This window comes from Physeter macrocephalus, chromosome 14, assembly GCF_002837175.3.
Source record: "Physeter macrocephalus isolate SW-GA chromosome 14, ASM283717v5, whole genome shotgun sequence".
NCBI lineage: Eukaryota > Metazoa > Chordata > Mammalia > Artiodactyla > Physeteridae > Physeter > Physeter macrocephalus.
In genome coordinates, this window is record NC_041227.1 from 82,939,433 (window position 1) to 82,960,560 (window position 21,128).

Below are 21,128 nucleotides of genomic sequence, written 5' to 3' on the forward strand. Positions count from 1 at the left end.
TGAGTATAATGCAGGGAGGAGAGAGGTACCCAAGTCCTCATTCATCTTGGGAAGAATTTAGAAGGCAAGGCCTCTGTTTTGGAAATCAAGCAACTGTGGTGTGAGCAGTTACAGAGATATGGAGGAGATCACCAGAATTAAAGAGAGAAACAAAAAGTTCTTCTCCCAAGGACCAGGATTGAGGGAAGCAACACTTTTTCATATGACTATGTTTAACGATGTGCACATATTACTTTGATAATTTTTTTGGTATAACACCATGATTAAACAACTTGATACACAACATAATGTGTATGTCATGAATCTTGACAAAGCAAAAAAAAAAACCACCGAATTAGCAAAAGTGTATCTTTGATGGTCAGGAATCAATCAATAATGTCATTTTTAGTGACAACAGTAACCTGTTAATCTTTTTTTCCCCATAAACTAAGATCATTGGTTGCATATTTGACTTCAAAACTTAAGTGTTTTATAAACAGTAGGTAATCTTTATAGGAATGTCAGTTGATGTTTTTTTCCTAGCAAAAGCTATATATTTTTAGTTGATAATTTCATTGTCTTTTTAACCTAGAAAAGAAATCTCTTGTTGGCATTTGAAGCAGCTGAAAGTGTGGGCATCAAACCCAGCCTGGTAAGTATCCTCCTCCGTGTCCTTGTGATACTTTGTTCTAATCATATGAGGAAGAACTTTATGCCGTCTACTAAATAATTTTTACAGAACAGTGAAATCCATCTACTGAAGATATGTTACTCATGATTCCTAATGAAAATTATCCGGTTGGTCTGACCACATGTGATTTAGAGTGTTTTCAGTGAAGATTTCACTGTGGATAAATTTCAGTTCTAGACTGAATTATCATTAAAACCCTCTTGTTCAAGGCACCTAGAAATCTGAATAAAATGTAATTTTAAAAATATCAATACATAGCTGATCTCTGAAGAAAGACTGGGAAATGACCAGATGCTGGAAATTAAAAGAGGAGTGAAGACCAGAGCCCTGAGGCATGTGCTGGGACGCTGGCCACCCCCAGGGTTGGGGCTGGGGTGGTGGAGAGAGCTGGTAATGAGCAGGCATCTGACGGGTGTAGGCTGTGGTTCTTGCCCACGCAGGGGCAAGAGACAAGGCCCTGAGCTCCCGTAAACAGTGCATTAGTCCTGAGACCCCTGCACAAAGCCAAGGCTCACAAATGCTACTCTTAGTGACGGGGAAATAAAAATCTCCACCTTCCAGTCCAGGGAGGTGATAAGGAAGCTTGGTCTCCTCCTGGGATTTTTTGGTGGCCAAAAAAGGAAAATCTCCTGTAAGGAAAGAAAACTGGGCCAGATGAGGTTTGGAGTCCAAATTTATAATATCTACTGCAAGCAGCCCCCGGTTTGTACTGTCTCTGCTGTAGGAGCCTCCTGGGCCCGTAGCACAGAGGCTACTGAAAATACACTCACAATCCAGAATTACAAAACGCTCAAGAAAATGATCTACTTAACAACAAGGACCTGCTGTATAGCACAGGGAACTCTACTCAAGATTCTGTGATATCCTACGTGAGAAAAGAATCTGAAAAATAATGAATATATGTGTATGTATAACTGAACCACTTTGCTGTACACCTGAAAGTAACACAACACTGTAAATCAGCTATGCTCCAATAAAATTTTAAAAAAGAAAAGAAATCGATCTACTTGAGCTAGTCAGCAGGCACCACCAACAAGAGGATCGTCTACCAGAACTTGAGATAATAAAACAGGAAGAAAGAGACCTCACAAGACTATGTTTAAACATATTAAAATCATAAGGAAGGAACACAGTACTATAAAAAAAAAAAAAGACCTGGAGAAGAATCAAGTAAAACTTGTAGAAATTAAAATTTGGAATTAAAAATACCAGTTACCAGTTGGGCTGAAAACTGATTGGATACAGCAGAAGAGAGAACTACTGAATTGGAAACTAGATCTAAGGAAATTACCCAGAACATAAAACAGAGACATTTAAAAATGGAAAATGTAGTAGAGGGGTTTTATTAGTTAATAGGTTTTTCAACTTCAAGAAATGGAAAAGCCAACTAACAGTTGCTTCAACCATAAAGATATATACGTGTGTGTGTATATATATATATATATGTATATGTGTATATATATATATATATATATATACATATACATATATACATATATATATTTTTTTTCTTTTTTTAGTTTCAGGAATGGTTCACTGCTCAATGTTATAATCAAGGACCCCAGAGTGTCTCTTCTCTTCACTCCACCATCTTTAATCTGTTGGTTCTTTGTCCTCATACTTGTTTCTCTGTGGTTGAACATGACTACCAAGCTCCAGACATCACTCCTGTCTGCAGGGCAGGAAGGAGGGAGAAGGGAGAAGAGCAAGTGCCTAACATCTTCCCCCTTTGACAAGGAAACCAAAAGGCTTCCCAGTGTCCCTCCATCTCATTGGTAGTACTCTGTTATGTGGCCACACCAGCTGCAAGGGAATTTGAGAAAGTAAGCATATAACATTTCTCATTCTCTAAATTTAGTGGGAAGCCTTTCAAGGGAGAGAGAGGTTGGGAACATCTGATAGTGTCTGTCACAGAGCTTAAGAGGCATGGAAGATAAAGTCAGACCGTGTCTAAGTCCCACGTCCAGTGGGAATTCCAGAAGAAGAGGAAAGAAAAAGTGAAGAGAGATAATATTTGAAGAAGCGGTGCCTGAAATTTTTCAAGAATGATGAAAGACCACAGATTCTTTTATTTATTTATTTTTTTTTGTGGTACGCGGGCCTCTCACTGTTGTGGCCTCTCCCGTTGCGGAGCACAGGCTCCGGACGCGCAGGCGTGTCCCCTGCATCGGCAGGCGGACTCTCAACCACTGCGCCACCAGGGAAGCCCCCAAGACCACAGATTCTTAATGAATCTCAAACAGGATGAATAATACAAAATATCCATCCAGAGACATCATAACATAACTGCAAAAAAAGCAAAGACATACAATCTACAAATAATTTCTACTAACCAATAATAATAATTAAAAAAAACCTAGTAGAAAATTATCAAAGTCTGGAATAGACAACTCACAAATGGCCAGTAAACATTTAAAACTGTTCAATCTTAACTAGTGATTAGGAAAATCTCAGTTGAAGTAACAGTGAGACATACTTGTGTAACCTCAGAGGCTGAAATGACAAAGGGAAAGGACAGCTATCATAGGAATTTTAGTCCTATGACAGTGTACGCCAAAGTGTTTGAAACAGAATGGGCAGTTTTCTAAAAAAAAATACGTAAATACATTCCTTCAAATAGTAGATGTAAATATTTCTCCAAAACTTACTCAGAAAGAAGTAGAACTTTAACCTTTATTAAAGAAGTGAAATTCATTGTTTCAAATATAGTCACACACACACAAACAAAAAAATCCCCGTAAGCCCGAATTCCACTGAACCTTTAAGAAACAGGTGTCCCTATTGTGTAAATACAAGTCTAGAGAATCTAAAAAGGAGTGAGGCGACTTAATGTCTGGCCAAGATGGAGTAGCAGAAACCTGATTTATCTTCTGAAACACTAAACAGCTAACAAGTAACCACAGATAATTTACATAAGGAATCAAAGACACAATGAGAACTTGTTAGAAGATGATATTATACACAGAATATGGTTTTCTTTGTTGTGTTACAGTTAATATTTACTTTTTAAATTTAACATTTTTTCCTATTTTTCATCTCACGTACTATTGTAGTGAAAGCTGGGAAGCAAATGAGATCATCTTGTTGAGCTAATAGTCAGAGCCAGCAATTTCATTTGTAGAGAGGTCTCTGAGGAGCTACTGACAAACGTCATGATGAATCTTAAAAACATTTAGGAATGTTTGTGAGCGATCTAACCCGTTTATATGCCATCAAGAAAACAGAAGCTTCCTGCAGTATTAAATTTGCTTTACAGTATCGTGAGATGGATTGAAAAATAATATATTTAATTACACATGACATTTTAAAAATACACCCAATCAGAATTGACAGCAGTAATAATCCCAGGTCCTTGGTCAAGTTCTGTTATTAGATTAGTCAGGAAAAAAAATTCCCTTATATGTGTACATTCTAGCAAATACAGGTCTCCGGGTTTACCATGTTAGCAAGGATGAGATTTTTTACAAGTGAGAACCCTGCAGCGTTCCCCAAATTTTAGAATGCATTCCTTCCCAGCCACGGTGTAATACAGAAGTTTAACACCGCACATCACAGGTGGAACAACTCCTCACAGGAAGAGTAGGAAAGAGAATATGTGTGACACTGTTGCCACTGCCGTAAAAGCAGCCAGCACGTGTGCCCTCCGAGGGTGGACGTGTTCGTACCTGCTGAGGTGGGCACGCCCGCGCTCGGTCATACGGTCTGTGAGGGTGTTGCTTGCTGGGTGAGCCAGTGTGTCCACCAGAACGGTCACCCCTCACACAGCCTAAGGTCTTCAGGTCACCTGGGAAGGGAGGTCATTACAACTCAGGATTTTATGGGGATATCAGAATGATTCCTTAGGCATAACTGGGCCTGATCTGTAGCAGAAATTTTATAGAGGCTACTTAGACAATTAATTCACTCACTATGTGCCTGTTTACCCTGTGCCGGGCATTTTCCACGTGTTGGCTCATCGGCCCTCTCAGAAGTCCTGCGACACAGATGTTCCTTGTGGGTGGGACACTGAGACAGTGCTGTTCCATGAAAGGGCACATGGCCAGTGAGTAGCAAAGACAAGGGTCAAGGAGGCCAGCTGTCTCCAGAGCCCATGTCTCGCCCCTCCGTGACCTTTTGCCTCTGGGCAGCCGTGCCCACCTGGGCTCTGAAAGCACAACTTATTCATAGTCTGTGGCGCACGTGTGTGTTCTATTGCAATTTCTCTGATTATAGAGCTTATCTCCATCCCCACCAAGACCCCTGAGGACAAGAAGCCCTATCACACGCCCCAAGTGTCTGCCCCTTGACCAGCACCACTCTGCCTTGATTAATAGAGCTTTATAAATTGTGACCTCAAGTCTTCCAACTTTCTTCTTCTTTTCAGAATTGTCTTGGGTATTCCGGTACCTTTGCCTTTGTAAATTTTAGAATCAGTTTGTCGCTATCTACCCCCCAAAAAAAGCTTGCTGGGATTTTGACTGGGGTTGCATTGTATCTATAGATCAGATGGGAGGAATTGCCATTTTAACAATACTCCGTCTCCAAGCTATGAACCTAGAATATCTCTCCATTTATTTAGAGCTTCTTGATTTCTTTCATCAGTATGCTGTAATTTTCTGCATGTGGCGTTTTATAGTTTTCTGCACGTAGATTTTTTTGGGGTGCCATTTTAAATGGTTGGGTTTTTTTTCTTTTTTTTTCATATGCTGTTGTTCATTGCTGGCATGTAGGAAAGTTGTCGATGTTGTGTCCTGAGGCTTGGCTAAACTTGCATATTAGTTCCAAGAGGTTTTTCTGGCAGACTCTTTGGGGTTTTCTGCATAGACAGTCATGTCATCTGCAAATAAAGACAGTTTAGTTCTTTCTAATCTGTATGCCTTTTGTTTCTCTTTCTTGCCTTACTGCACTGACTAGAACTTCCAGTGCAGTGCTGACTAGGAGAGGTGAGAAAAGACATCCTCACCTTCTTCCTTTTTGCTGATCTTAGGGGGCAAGTGCTCAGTTTCTCACTGTTAAGTATGATGTCAGCCTTTGGGTTTTGTATATGTTCTTTATTAGGTAAAAGAAATTCCCTTCTATTTCTGGTATTTTGAGAACCTTTATTATAATAGTTATTGAATTTTGTATAATGCTTTTTCTGCATCTATTGATATGACCATATGGTTTTTCTTATTAGTCTGTTAGTATAAATAACATTGATTGATTTATGGATGTTGAAGCAGCCTTGCTTTCCTGAGATGAACCCCACTTGATCATGATTCAATTGATAATGTTTATTAAGGATTATTGTGTCTATGTTCAAGGGAGAAATTGGTAGTTTTTTTTGTAATGTCTTTGTCTGGTTTTGGCATTAGTATTGGCGCTGGTTTCACAGAATGAGTGAGGAGGTGTTCCCCCTCTTCTGTTTCCTGGAAGAGATCGTGTAGAATTGGTATTATTTCTTCCTGAACTGTTGGGAAGAATTAACCAGTGAAGCCATCTGGGCCTGGTGTTTTCTTTTTTTTGGAAGGTTTTAAGCTACTGAGTCGAACAAGTGTCATGCACTAGCAGATTTTTACTGATGCAGCATACCCTCTCTTCTCCTGAAAGGTGCTAAATGCTTTCTTCAGACACGTTCAGATGTGACGTCAACCATGTACCAAAATATTTTAAAATTTAATTATTGTTAGGTTCAGGCCTATCGGATACTCGGAGTAGAATTGTGACTATTGATCAGACTTCCGAATCCTCTCTGAGCAGGAAGACGCGTCCTTGCCCCCCTTGGAGGAAGATCTGCCGTCCCTCCGACATCGCGGGGTCGTCCTTCTGTTCTCAGAGCTCATCTACCTCTCAAGTGCTCGATTCCTCACCACTTCTTCTCTGTCTTGTCATGTTGGCAACCCTTGTGCTGTAAGAATTTTAGCTCTTCATGCATCATCAGTCTGTGTGCACAGTCCTGACTGCAGTATTTTAGGTGGAAGGAGACTTTTTCCCCTTGTATTCTGTGAACACTTTGTTTTCCTTTTCACATTGTTCTAGGTCCATCTGTGTGGAATGTCCCACACATTTCTTTTCCACCCCTTTCCCATGACCAATGCTGTGCTGATTTCTTCGCCTAACCAGGGAGCAAAATCAGTAAAATATATTTAGATGTTGAAACAGAAGCTAAATGGCTGGTTCCAGGCCTCAGCCAGTTCTGACCCCACCCAGGAGCAGGTGTGCTGAGTTCAGCCTGCTTTTCCACGGCATCTCTGCTTCTGGCTTTACGCCAGGACCTTCCCTAGTGTTCTCCTGTGACCACGAAAGAATCCAGGTTCAGCCCCAAAGTGAATTATTAAATACGTTCAGCAGCACGAGTTTCAGGAGAGCCTGGCCAAGCAATAGACGGAGTGCCGTCCTGCCTGCTGTCACTCCTGGCCTCTGCCTCTGCTTGCTCGTTGCCAACAGAATGATGGGGAAACAACAATAAAACATTGAATGGTGGCCCTTAATTCTGGTAAAACAGCTTTCAGTCGGTTCGGGACTTTTGTAGCACGAATCCAACAGAAGGAAGCAGTCCCTCACAGAGATGCTCATTGCAAAGTCTGCGTGGTGAGGAAGGGACCACAGTCACATGCCATGCACCGAGAGGACGGGGGGTAGTCATTCCCCGGACAGGGCACATCTGCTAAAATGACACAGCACAGGTGGGCGGGAAATCGCGTATGAGAAGTGTTCAGTGACAGAGCACAGGGCACACAGTGACGGAGCATGTGGGACACAGGTGTGCGTTCAGAGGTAGCTTGGAGAGCTGGGAATCCTTTTACAATAACGGAATCGCGGTGACTCTTTTCAAAACTTTTGTTTTATTGAAGTACGGTTGATTTACAATGTTGTGTTAATTTCTGCTGTACAGCAAAGTGATTCAGTTATATACATATATGCATCTTGTTCATATTCTTTTCCGTGATGGTGTATCACAGGATACTGAATACAGTTCCCTGTGCTCTGCAGTAGGCCCTTGTTGTTTATCCATTCTGTGTATAATAGTTTGCATCTGCTTATCCCAACCCCCTCCTCCTTGGCAACCACAAGTCTGTTCCCTGTCTGTGAGTCCGTTTCTATTTTGTTTATAGATTCATTTGTGTCATATTTTAGGTTCCACATGTAAGTGATATCATATGGTATTTGTCTTTCTCTGTCTGACTCACTTCACATAGTATGGTAATCTCTGGCTGCATCCATGTTGCTGCCAGTGGCATTATTTCATTCTTTTTTATGGCTGAGTAGTGTTCCATCGTATATATGTACCACATCTTCTTTGTCCATTCCTCCGTTGATGGACATTTAGGTTGTGTCCGTGTCTTGGCTGTTGTGAATAGTGCTGCAGTGAACATTGGGGTGCATGGATCTTTCCGAATTATGGTTTTGTCCACACATATGCCCAGGAGTGGGATTGCTGGATCATAGGGCAGTTCCTATTTTTAGTTCAAAACTTCTTTTAATGTTCATTGTCATGTTGTTAAAAGATGGGAGAGGCGGGAGGTCAAGTCTGATGTTGCCTAAAAGGGACAGCATCTCTTGAACAAACGGGAAGGAAAAGCTTTTCTTTTCACTAAGCACCTTTAGCACCGGCTGGGTGTTGCCTGCACCTGCCGGCTGCACGGGAAGGCTTCGTGGCGCCCTGTGACCTCTGCCCTCTCCCGCAGGAGCTCAGTGAGATGCTGCACACAGACCGGCCCGACTGGCAGAGCGTGATGCAATACGTGGCCCAGATCTACAAGTACTTCGAGACGTGAGTCCGGAGGCAGCACCTGCAGCTTGTCCGTGCTCCGTCCACCGTCCACCGCCCAGCTTGCCCAGGGCCAGCACACACACAAGAAACAGCCAGGTCCACCGCGCCCACCTTGAACCCCGATGCACGTGGCCCGTAAGTGGGGGGAGCCACGCTCTCTTGGGCCCCCCTTCTCCGCGGGAGCCCGGCGGTGTGTTCACTGGAGCTGCCCTGAGTCTCACGACAAAGAGCGCTTCCAAACCCCACCGTCTCTACTACAAATGCTGGCCTCTGCCTCTATAAAAACTCTGCACTTGACACCTCCTAGCCCCCTCCAAAAAAAAAAAAAAAACGCCCAACAAAACACAAAAAGACAAAGTTTGCTCTCAAGCAGCCCTGAAACACGAGCGCCCTGCGTTCTGGGGAAAAGACTCGCGTCCTCAGTAAGGACTTCACCACCTTTAGATCTCCTGTCCCTTATTTGATGCTCTGGGTGGAAGATCAGACTTGAGATGCAAAGGAGCCCCTGGGTAGTTTGCTGGGTGTCCCTGGGAGGGACAGGAGGATGTGTGTCTGGGACGCAGTCACACCAGGACCCCGTGCTCAGCGGCGGCGGACGGCAAGCCTCCGGGACCGTCACCTGCTCCGAGCGTCCTGCACGTATTCACGCCCCGTCCACACCCACACGTTTGCCCCGCACGGAACCTGACAAAGTCGCTCAGACAGAAGGGACTGGCCTGTGCCGGCCGGGGTCCTCGTGCTTTTGCACAAACAGTTGGAGGACGTGTATTTCTTGGGATGCTGGGCGGACGGCGATGTAAACAGTATTTCAACTCTGGCTGTGGTTTTAGCCCTTCCCCAGGCCGCCTACACTTGCACGGCAGAGGAGAGGCCCTGGGGGCAGGCAGAGCCGGCTGGGGTACAACTGAAGGAGGCGGCTCAGTTTCCCTAGAGCCTGCCGTCACCCTAAGCGGCAGCAGAGCCCTCTCCGGAGCCGCCCTCCGCCTGGGACGTGCAGGTGCCGGTAATCGCCTGGGCAAATAAGCGTACGTTACGTGGCAAATGAGGTGCACCCCGGCCCAGGGGGGTCCCGCAGCCGCTTACATCAGCGCCCGTCGACCAGGGTCCTTCCCAGGGCCCCGCAGCCCAGGGCGACCGGCCCTGCGCAGTACTCCCTGCAGGCTGGTGGGAGCCCTTGTTCCTAGCCGGGGCCCCATCGGTCCCTGTCCTGGGCATGGCTGAGCTCGGCCCTGCCTCCCGGCCGCCTCGGAAGAGGCACCCGGGTCCCACACGGCGCCCATGCCTCCGCCTCCAGCTGCGAGGCCGCTGCCTGGGGTTCTTCTGCAGGGGGCTCGTTGAAAACATAGACTCCTCCCCTGCCCCGGCGTGGGCTCAGAGCACTGGGAAGGGGGCCAGGGTTGTGTCCCGGGTACTTTCAAAGTCCCCGAGGAGCACTGAAGGAGGGAGTCCGGTGCCGGTGGCCGTGATGCTTTGTCTTCACGTGGAAGCTGGAGGCTCCGCCCTGTCAGGGGTGGCTCACGCCTTCCCGAGGGGCGGTCCGCTGAAGATACTGCCGCGTCTCCTGGTCCCCGGCCCCGCCTGGCTTGCTCGACGGGCGGGCGCGCCGTCCCCCAGGAGTGCGGTCGGGCCGTTGCCGGTTGTGTGCAGCCTGGGGTCGCCGTGGGGCTCCGTGTGGGAGGGGCCGCTGATGCCGCAGGGCGCCCGGAGGGGCCGGGGCGCTGCCCTGCCCTGTCTTCGGTGATGGGCGCGGAGCCTCTGCGGGGGAGGCGTTGCTGTTTCCCCTCCCCCCGTGCTGGAGCTGCTGCCTTTAGGCTAAAAAGAGGAGGGAAGGCCGTGTGCAATTTGTTTTTATAACACAAAGAGGCTGCCTGACTGCTTTGCAGCCAGAGCACCCTTAGGGCACAGGGCACCTGTGTGCTGCCCGCAGGGACAAGGGTGGCGTTGGGGCAGGTCTGGCCCTGCGGGGCCCGGGGGTGCCGGCTCAGGCCTTCCAGCGCTGCGGGGCCGGGGCCGGGGGGGAGGGGGCTTGGGGGGCGGCCGCGTAGGTCAGGTTTTAACTGGGGAGCTCGGAGCACAAGGTGAGTGTGGAAAACTTGAGAACACGCGGTGGTTGCTGCCAGCAAGCCGCGCCCTCCCCAGGCTTCTGTCCTGAGGTCTTCGGAGGCCACAGTGTCCACCCGTGGTACTTCCCATCTTCCTTCAGCTCGTACTTCGTCACTTAAAATTATTTGGTGGTTCTACAGATCCTTTTCCCAAAAAATGTATTCTTTTTATACACAAGATAGATGCAGAATGCAAGGCCCCCCCCAAGAGTGGAGGAGTTTCGTTTCGTTTTGTTTTGTGTTTTGAAAGACATGAAGAGAAGCCCATGGTTCTTGGCGTGGCGAGTTGTTTCACGGCTGATGGTGGCTCCACGGCCCCGCCCCACGGGGCTCGGTGTCGGGGGAGCCAGGCAAATTCACCCACCTCCCATCCTGTCCCTCCCCATTTCAGAAACTACCATGGTCTTTGGCTTTCGTTCTTCACCCAGCTGTTGTTTTACAGCTTTTGTTGATTCCACCCAGAGGGTCCTGAGTGGCTCACACCTGGCGTCACGGCCCCCAGACCCGTGGGCTGCTTTCCCAGTCCCCCTCCACGTCCCCGCCGAGGGGACGGGCACCGCGCGGCCTGGGGACAGAGGTCTCGGCCGTCAGGTTCAAGCCCCTTTGCCAAATCCAGCCCTAGCTCTTGCCAGCCCAGAGCTCGAGGGCCATTTGAGAGCAGCTGACCGGCGGCGTGCGGCAAAGGACAGGACCCAGCAACCTTTTCATAAAGGATTTTTAACATGGCGTGGGCCTGGCGTCACCGCGGGCTTCACTTCTCCGAGCCTCGTTAGAGTTGGGCTAAACCTGTGCTGTCGCGAGTAGCTCAGTAGCTCGGACTGCATGAGCGGAATGCAGCAGTGCGTTTGGGGCCTCGTGTCCGCCGAGAGCACAGCGCGCGCCCAGCGCTGCCAGGGCGCGGCAGAGGCGCGTGGAACCGTGAACGTGGACGCGTGCGATGCACGGCCCTGTAATGTTTCTAATAAATATATTTTGTTTCTGTCTGACTGTGAATGTGTCCCAGCGACGTTTATCGGTACTATTTTCTCAAAATGCCAGGCTTCCATTCAGTCTGTTTCCAAACCCGCATCCTCACGTCCCGTTCCTCACTGGGCCGCGGTCCCCACGGCAGCCGCCGGGCGTCACCAGAAAGGACTGGGTCCTGACGCCCCCCGGCCGCTCCCCCGCACGGCCCCTTGCTGGGACCGCGGTGCCCGGGGGACCCCGCCCTCCGGGGCCGCGCGGGGCGCTGCGGAGCCGCGTGGACGTGCCCGCTGCGGGGGGGGCGCAGGAGGGCCGCTACCGGGATCGCGGAGGCGGGGTGAACAGGGACTTCCGCGGGCCGGGGCGCTGGCGCGCGGTGCGTCGGCGGACGCGCCCGGAGGCCGTCCTTCACGGTGCCTTTGGGGACCAGCCCGGCCCACAGGAGAGGAGAGAGGGGAAGCCTCCGCACCTCCTCCTGCTCCCAGGGAGGCCCCACGCCTCCCAGGGAGGCCCCACGCGCTGGCCTTTCCCTCCTGGCGGACTCCGTCCTCCCAGGACAGCACAGCCTGGGATGAGGCCGTGACAGGCCCGGGGCCAGGACGGTGGCCTCCAGCCGCTTCCTCTGGGCCGTCAGGCGCCGCGCGATGCTGCCCGCAGAAGACACCAGGCTCCCCACGTGATGACCCAAAGCCGTGTCGGCGGCGCAGCCCGCGGACGCTTGGTGGGCGGCCGGCGCCTCGGCCGTTGGCCGCCGTCCCTCCGTGGTTTGGGGTCCAGCGGGGAGGTCGCCGGTCTGTGGGCCTGGGCCCCTCTCTGGACGAAGCACAGCCCGCGGGTACTGAGTCTGCTCCCGGTGAGGCGGACCCACGGCCCCTGCTCCTGGTGGCGTCGTCTCGCGGCTCAGCCTGAGGGGCTCTGAGCTGCCCGAGGGGTCTCGGCCCGGGCACCCTCCGTGATGCTTCTGCTGTTCCTGCCGCAGGGCGCTCGGCTCCCCAGGGCAGAGCCGCGTCTTCACTGGTTCAGACGACGAGATCGGCGGTATCACAGGGCCAGGGGTATTTTCAACCAGTCTGAGCTCGCAGTCCTGTAAGCCAGGGTTTTAGACCTTATCTCCTAGACCAGCTCCTGCCCCTCAGGGTCTCAAGACGAGTTTGAAGCTGTGCACGTGACCTTGTTAGGGATCTTTTATTTATTTGGAGGGCCTAAATTTGTTTTTAAAATATTTTATTGATTTATTTGGTGGTGCCCTGTCAGTTGCGGCAGACGGGCGCCTTAGTTGTGGCATGCACGTGGGATCTAGCTCCCCGACCAGGGATTGAACCCAGGTCCCCTGCATTGGGAGCGTGGAGTCTTAACCACTGAGCCACCAGGGAAGTCCCCTGAGGGCCTAAATTTTTAATTTGAAATCTTAAAAATGTTGAGAATTCTACATCCCCTTCACAGCATATCAGTGAGTTTCATATAAAGATGGTGACTTTTCCCCTAAAAAAATCTTCGAGTAACATCGACGCGCCGGCAAGGTTCATCACCTCATCCTGAAGCCATGTCCCGTGGTGTCGAGAGCCCACAGGCCTGCCTGCGAGTCCGGGGCGTGAGTCCGGCTTCGGGGCGCGAGTCCGGCTGGAGAAGCGCAAAACTGGCTGGAAAGGTGAGTCACAAATTGTGTAACTGCAGGCATCTGGGAACAGAAAACCAGGGAGCGCGGTGGTCACCAGCCTCCTTGGAGCCGCTTTCTACACGTTTCTGGAAAGTTCTCCTCTGGAGCTGTTTGCACATGGCGGTGTGAGGCAATAGGCTGGATTCCAAGAACGTGTGGCGGCCTTCCCACCCCGCCGGGTTGAGTCAGCTGGAACCCAGCTCCGTTTCATTGTCTGTGTCCCCCGGCCATGGAGGATTCCTCCCCTACTTCAGACGATGGAAACCTGTCTCCCAGCAGAGAGCAGACTCGTGGAGCCTGGGGATTTGGCAGATCTGGATCGGACCTGGACCCAGGCATCTGCTCCGGCCTGTTCACAGTTTAAAGCAGCAGGCGCTCTTCCTTAACTTGCGGCTCCAAGCTTGCCGCACGGGAGCAGAGATGTGGTGAGGTCTCTGCTGCTGTGAGTGGCCGTGGGAGATGGTACCCTCAGCAGCAGCGGCCTTGGCGCCTTTGAAAGCGAAAGTCTCTGACCATGAAACCAGAAGCCGGAAGATGCGTTTCCTGCAGTAGTGTAAATGTCGTTGTTGTTTTTGTTTTGTTTGCGGTACGCGGGCCTCTCACCGTCGTGGCCTCTCCCGTTGCGGAGCACAGGCTCCGGACGCGCAGGCGCGGCGGCCGTGGCTCACGGGCCCAGCCGCTCCGCGGCACGTGGGATCTTCCCGGACCGGGGCGCGAACCCGCGTCCCCTGCATCGGCAGGCGAACTCTCAACCACTGCGCCACCAGGGAAGCCCCAGCGTCGTTGTTTTAAAGAGACAGTTGTTATTAAAATACATGTTCAGTACAGAAAATACCAGAAAGTACAAAGACAATACAAAGCTCTGGGCATCACCTCAAAAAATGGGTTACCAGAATTAACCTCCTTTTGGTATTTTATTGGTACACTTATGGATCATTTAGGATTGGGTTAACCTGTAAGGAATAGAGAGACCTGAGCAATACTATCTTAGGTAAGAAACTACTTATTTCTCACCAAAAAGAGAAGAAGTCCAGAGATGGAAAGTCCAAGGCTGGTATGTTAGAGTCATCAAATCCTCAGGGACCCAGACCCCTTTCCACTCTGACATCCCCAAGGAAGTGGCGTTTGTCCTCATGAGCTAATATGGCTGCCAGAGTTCCAGTCATCACAACTGTATTCCAGGTGGCAGGATAGAGGAAGAGTGCCCTGTCCCTTTTAAGTCTTCCTAGAAGACCCATTTAACACTTTCACTTATATTTCATAGGGCAGAATTTAGTCTCCTGGCCACCCCTAGCTTCACAGGAGGCCAGGAAATGTAGTCTTTTAGGTGAATAGCAGTGAAGCTGGCTAAAAGTTAGGGAGGGGAAGAATCAGCATTGTGTAGGCACCTAGAAGCTTCTGTGACAATGTATATACTTTTTCATCTTAAAGTTTAAGTCTTTGAATAGGTTCAAAAACTTGTTTTTATTTGGCTCAAAAATGTAAAAATTATGAAAAGATATACAGTGAAAAGTCCCCTGTCTACTTAGTCACCCCTCCCCTCCCTCCCCTCCCCTCCCCTCCCTTCCTCTCCCCATACACGATCTCACTGGTAACCGTGTTATCAGTTATTTTGTGTAACCTTCCTGAGTGTCTTATACATATACAAGCAGGTGTGAATATCATATGCTCTCCATCTTTTTAACCTGAAAGGTGTCAGGCTAGGCACATCTTCTGCATTTTGCCTTTTGTTTTGTTTTGTTTTGTTTTCCCTTAATGATGTATCATGGAGACATTTTCCCGTCAATACAAAGAGAGCATTCTCACTTTTTGTTTCTGCTGTCTGGTGTTCCACTGCGTGAGGGTAGCATAAATTATGTATCTGCTCCCCTGGGGAGGGGTGGGGTGGCTGGATGATGTGTTGTACAAACCAGGACCCTTCCCAGAATGCACGTGGGGGTGTCTGTTACTAATTACACTGGAGCAGAGGTGTAAACTGTCCCAGGCAAACTGGGGCACGAAGTCACCCCACAAGGATGAACACGGGGGTGTCAGTCGCAGTGCTTTGCAGTTACAACGCTGCTGTACATTTTAACGTGCACGCGCACAGATGGCTTCATCTGAATAAGTCTCACGTATGATCAGTGGGTCAGAGGGTGCCTGCCTTTGTGCTTTGGGTAGAAACTGCCACTTTGCCTCCGTGGGAGCTGGACTGGCTTCTCTCATCATTACAGCTTGGCCCACAGAGCATGACGTCAGACCGTTGGATCTTTTGCCGATCCTAACAGGTAAAAAGCGGCATCCGAATTTAGTTGTCTTTTAAAATTGTTTTGGCCGCGCTGCGCGGCATGTGGGATCTTAGTTCCCCCACCAGGGATGTAACCCGTACCCCCTGCATTGGAAGCGTGGAGTCTTAACCAGTGGACCACCAGGGAAGTCCCTGAATTTAGTTTCAATGTGCATTTTGTTGTGAATGAGGCTGAGTATGCTTTAAAATCCTATTTGTGTTCCTTTTCCTGTGACTTGCCTTTTCGACTCCTTTGCCCATTTTTTTCTTACTGAGTGTTTAGAAATCTCATCTTGGAGCTTTTGGTGCATTAGAGAGATGATGCTGGTGAATTGAGATGCAGATAGTTTCCCCGGCTGGTTGTTTGTCTTTGCTTATGATGGTGTGTTGGTTTTTGCCACGCAGGCGTTTTTGATTTTTATCTTTTCTTTTGTGCCCTTGGATTATAAGTCAAAGCCCTTCCCTGTTCCAAGGTTATAAAGGAGCCCTGTTATGAAGGAGTGCTCCAAAGTTTTCTTCCAGAACTTTCTTCTGTTTTAAATCCTTGGTTCATTTGGGATTTATTGGGGTGTTCACGTGGGGTATGGATGCATATGCTTTTGAAAAGTACATTTACTTTTTTTCCGTAATAATACAAGTTCATGGTTTAGTTACCGCCATATTTATAAATAGTAACTTACACTGCCCTGTATTCACTTTATCGATTTTAAATGTGCTTTTTTATGTCGCGTGAGAATTTTAAGTCCTGCACCTCCACCCCCACATCCTTTGTACACAAATGCCCGTCAGATCTGTCCACGGGGTAGCGGGTACTGGGTACTGGGAACCATGTTCTATTTCTCTCCTTGTGAAAATGAATTAACTTTTCCTTTTTCAATAAGTGATCTGATTTAGTCACTGTGACCCCCTTTTCAAAAGTACAAAAACCAGACAGATTTGGGGTTAAAGCGTGGCGGGGGGGAGGAACTCCTTATTTTTTTCTGCAAGGCATTTATTTTTTTTCTAACTACTCGCACAATCTTATCGTTTGAAATAGCTGGTTGCATTTGTCTGTGAATAAGTGGTAACCTGGTGTTCTTGACTTGAATGCTTTCACTGTTGCAGCTGAGCAACCCTAAGAGTCCTCTGCAAATATTCCACGTGGTTCTTCTGTGCCAGGTGCTGTGGCTACAATTCTGAATGAGACAGACTCGGCCCAGGCCCTTTTGGAGGGCCACATTCTGATGAGGGAGGCAAGCGAGAAGCAGAGGAATATACAAGATGACCGTGTAGATAAGCACTAGGGAGAAAAGCAGAGCAGGGGGAGAAAATTGGGTGACCGGTGAGGGCAGGTGCTGTTCTAGGAAGGATGGACAGAGAAAGCCTCTTTGAGTAGGTGACAAAGTTTGAACAGATACCTGAAAGATATGAGAGAGAGTCTTATGAAAATGGGGGGGGGGGTGGAGCTTGATAGACTGGGAACAGCGTGTGCAAAGGCCCTGCGGCAGGAGCCTGCCACTTGTGTGTGGAGGGGGGCGTGCGTGCGTGTGTGTGTGTGTTGGGGGTGTAGCAGGGGGTGGCCAGTGTGGGCGGCAGACTGTGGAGGTGACTGTCTAGAAGCGGGAAGGGGTAAGAACCTCCCAGGCTTGTCAGAAGTAATTGGAGCGTTCTGAACGTGGTCTAACTTACATTCTTAAACATTCTCTTTGGAAGTCAAGCAGAGAAGTGATTGTGGTGGGACAAGAGTGTAAAAATAAAATAAAGCAAAAATAACAAAGCCTGGCAAGGAGGTCAGGTGAGCTGAGCGTTGTGGGAGCTCAGACAGGATGACAGCAGGGAAAATGGGGAGGAGCGGGCGGGTTCGGATCAGGTTTCCAGCAGAGGCAGCGTGGGGAGAGGAATCTACGAGGTGGGCGTGTGAGCCAGGCATCTGCTGAATGTGAGCTGGAGAAGGCGGCGGGGGGAGTGGGGGGGGAATGGACGTCGGGCTCGAGACACCTTTTCGACAGCCAAGTAGAGACGTTGAGTAGACAGGAAACTACAGGCCCCTGGAGCCCAGGAGAAAAGAAGAAACCCGCAGGAGGACGGTTCCTGGTCCTCCAACGCGTAGCCTCTGGGGAGGCCGAGGGGCGTCTTGGAAGCCAGCGACTGGAGAAAGGGGAAGTGGTGGACCAGCGCTGCGAGAGGTTGCGTAAGACGGGCACTGAGAGTAGACCATTGGATGGGGCAAGATGTGCGCAGCTGGTGACTTTACCAGATGGTTTCGGGAACGGGCGCACCCATGGCCTCAGAGGTGGGAGAGAGGACACAGAGGAGGAAGTGGAGGCCCGAGCCCTCACTTGGGAGGAGGTTGGTGTAGAGGGCAGGTGGCGGGAAGGGATGTGAGGTTAGCGAGGGATGTCGTGGTCATGTTCTTTTTTTTCCCCTAAAGGATGGAAGGATGCAGCCCATTTGCCTGCTCGTGGGGGACCGTCCGGAGCCGGGCTCTTGCGCGGCGAGGCCGGGCGTTGGGCGAGGCCGCCCGTGGGGAGCGGCTGAGAGAGCCCACGCGGGCTCCGGAGGCCGATGTGCGGAGGCCCAGGCAGAGGCTGTTTGCCAAGCTGGGTGGACACGTGCCTTCATTTTCACGGCTGGTGCAGCTGGACGAGGCCCGGGAGATGGGCTGCGGGCAGGGGGGACGGCTGAAGCAGACATTCCGGAGGTGATGCGGGTACCAGCAGTGACTCTGAAGCAGGATGACGAGGGCACAGGTGGCTCATGCGGGTCGGAGAGAGGGACACAGAGGCGGACGGTTCACGGAGGGTCGTTGCTGGAGCTGCCGGAGTGGCGACGTGCGGGGAGAGAAGGGCAGGGCTGGGGCGCGGGTGCGGGCGGCACAGACCAGCCGCCTTCCTGGACGTGGCCGCCGGCAGCTGTGCCTCCGTACCGTGGACGTGAGCCCCAGTCCGCCCCTTCCGAGCGACGCGGGGCAGGCAGCCCTGGGCAGGGGCGCGGCACGCTCCCCGAGGGCAAGAGGGCGACGGGACGCTCCGAGGGGAGGCCGAGGGCTGGGGGCATCTTCTGGTGACACCACGAGCTCCCAGCGGCCCGGAGGAGGCGGGCGTTTGGGCCAGAAGAGGGGGTGTTGGAGCCGAGTGGGGACCGCGGCAGTGGGCGCGGACTCCAGCCCAAACCCGGGGAGCCCGGAGCCCCTCCTGCGGCAGCCGGCGCAGCGGATCCCCCAGGAGGGCCCAGGAGCCCCGCGCGGGCCCCAGGAGGAGCCGGGCCTCCTGCCTCGCAGGGAGGGTGAGCACCAGACGCGCGGATCTCTGCCCGGCTCCTGGGGGCCGGCCTGATCGGGGGGCCTCTCTTCGTGCAGGAGGCTGAGAAGGGTTTGCTCAGCCCCTTCCATCCCGTCTCAGCAGCCGCTGTGGCGCCCAGGCCTGTCCAGCAGCACCACTCGCCGTAGCCGGAAGGTCTGTCTGCACAGTGGAGTATCATCCAGCCTTTGAAAGGGAGGAAATCCTGACACGCGTACAACGTGGATGGACGCGGAGGGCACTGTGCTGAGTGAATAGCCAGTCACAGAAGGACGAGCTCTGTGTGACTCCACTTGTATGACGTCCCTGCAGTCATCAAATCCGCAGAGACAGAAGGTGGGGTGGGGTGTGTGTGCCAGGGGCTGGGGGAGGGGGAGGAGGGGTTATTCAACGGGGACAGAGTTTCACTTTTGCAAGACGAAGAAGCTCTGGTGGTGATGGCTGCACAACGATGTGAATGTACCTAATGCCACTGAGCTATGGACGCTCAGATGTGGTTAAAACGGTTTAAAAGAAAAGTCGATGTGGGGACACTGAGGCTGCCCTGTGGCCTCTGGGCCACACGTCAGACCAGAGCCTGGCTCCTGACCCCAGCGCGGGAGGAGGGATGGGTGGGTGGTGACTCAGGTGCTGGGTGCCCAGGGCCACCCGGTGTCCCTCAGGAGGGACGTGTGCTCCCTGGAGACACCTGGGTCCCCGGGGCGGTAGATGCAGCGGACGGGGGGCGGGGGGGGCACCTGGGCAGCTGCTCAGCTCGTGAACGCTCACGACGGCAAGCCTGGCCCTGCGGCTCTCCCTGACCCCGACCTCAAGAGCTGGACCTCAAAACTACCATTAAAACAGCCCGAGTCTTCCCTTTAGAGAAAATAGCGTCTGCCGAGCTCCCTAAGGCTCACCTGAGTGTTTGTGCCGCTGGGCCGGGGCCCCACAGCGCTTGTTGGGAACCCGAGTCTGACCCACAGAGCAGAAGAGGCTGAGAAAATTCTGAACAAGACGACAAAGGAAGACAGGTACCAAGACGCCGTAAAGACAGTGCTTTCCAAAAGTGTGGTACCAGCTGGGAAGAGAGGGCAGTAGATTCCTTCATCAGATCGGAGTCCAGAGATGCTATGGCTCAGGACGGGCACCTGCGCCCTGAGCTGAGGGAAGGTGACATCCCCGCGGGGGGCGGGGGGGGGGGCACCTGGCCGCTGTGTCGGGATTGGGTGCAGCTTAGATCCATCCTCCCCGAGGGAGACACAAAACCCAGAAGAGAGACTGGCACGCTTCACCACATAAAATGAAAAGCTTCTGTTCAACAAGACACCATAAACAAAATTAAGAAATTAAAAACAGACTGGGGGGGGAAACAGGCTGAGAAAAATATTTGCAATACATCACAGGCAATACCCAAGAGTCACTATGTAATAACCATAATACAAAGAGCTCCAAAAAAATAGAGAAGACAAACCAGTCAAAGAAGGGATTCACAGGCATCGCTTAGAAAAACATGAAAAGTATTAGTAAGAATGAAGGGAAGCTTGACTTCCCTAGAAAGTCATGTAAAATAAAGCAATGATGGCATCAATATTTACTTATCCGATTGGAAGAAACAAAAAACGTTGGTGATGTTCGGTTCGGGCACAATTATGCAGAAATGGATGCTTTCATACACTGTTGGCGAAGGACGAATAAACAGGATCTCTCTGGAGAGTGATTTGGAGATGTTAGTATGTTAAATCTTAACATTAAATGTTAAATATCAATATATAAACCTCTGATACAGTGTGCCCACTTCTGGAAACTTGGCCCAGAGAAGTACTCATGGATATTCAGGAAGAGCTATGGACAAGAGTAACAGCAAAAATAATGGGAATAAAGTAGGAATTTCCATGAACAGAAGAGTGATGAAAACTAAATTGTGTGTGTCCAATAGTATGGGATACCGGGCATCCTCAGGATAGACTGGGATTGTTGTTAGAAAGATGTCCACGAGATAGTTGTTAAAAACAGGTTTCTTGACCATGTGGGTGGGGTAAGTCTACTTTTATTTTTTTTAAATCTATGTATGTATATCAGAAAAACAACCCAATCCAAAAATGGGCAGAAGACCTAAACAGACATTTCTCCAAAGAAGATATACAGCTTGCCAACAAACACATGAAAGAATGCTCAACATCATTAATCATTAGAGAACTCCAAATCAAAACTACAATGAGATATCATCTCACACCAGTCAGAATGGCCATCATCAAAAAATCAAACAAACAATAAATGCTGGAGAGGGTGTGGAGGAAAGGGAACCCTCTTGCACTGTTGGTGGGAATGTAAATTGATACGGCCACTATGGAGAACAGTATGGAGGTTCCTTAAAAAACTACAAATAGAACTACCATACGACCCGGCAATCCCACTACTGGGCATATACCCTGAGAAAACTATAATTCAAAAAGAGTCATGTACCAAAATGTTCATTGCAGC

General features: G+C 50.3%; 1 protein-coding gene across 1 annotated transcript in view; it reads left to right on the forward strand.

Moving 5' to 3' along the window:
• Positions 1-10,391, forward strand: part of SPECC1 (sperm antigen with calponin homology and coiled-coil domains 1) — a 195,401-nt gene extending 185,010 nt beyond the window's left edge. Inside the window, 2 exon segments of the mRNA XM_028499976.2 lie at positions 572-631; positions 8,317-10,391. Coding sequence (XP_028355777.1) covers positions 572-631; positions 8,317-8,406 — 150 coding nt within the window. The 3' untranslated portion in view covers positions 8,407-10,391.
• Positions 10,392-21,128: the final 10,737 nt, after the last annotated feature.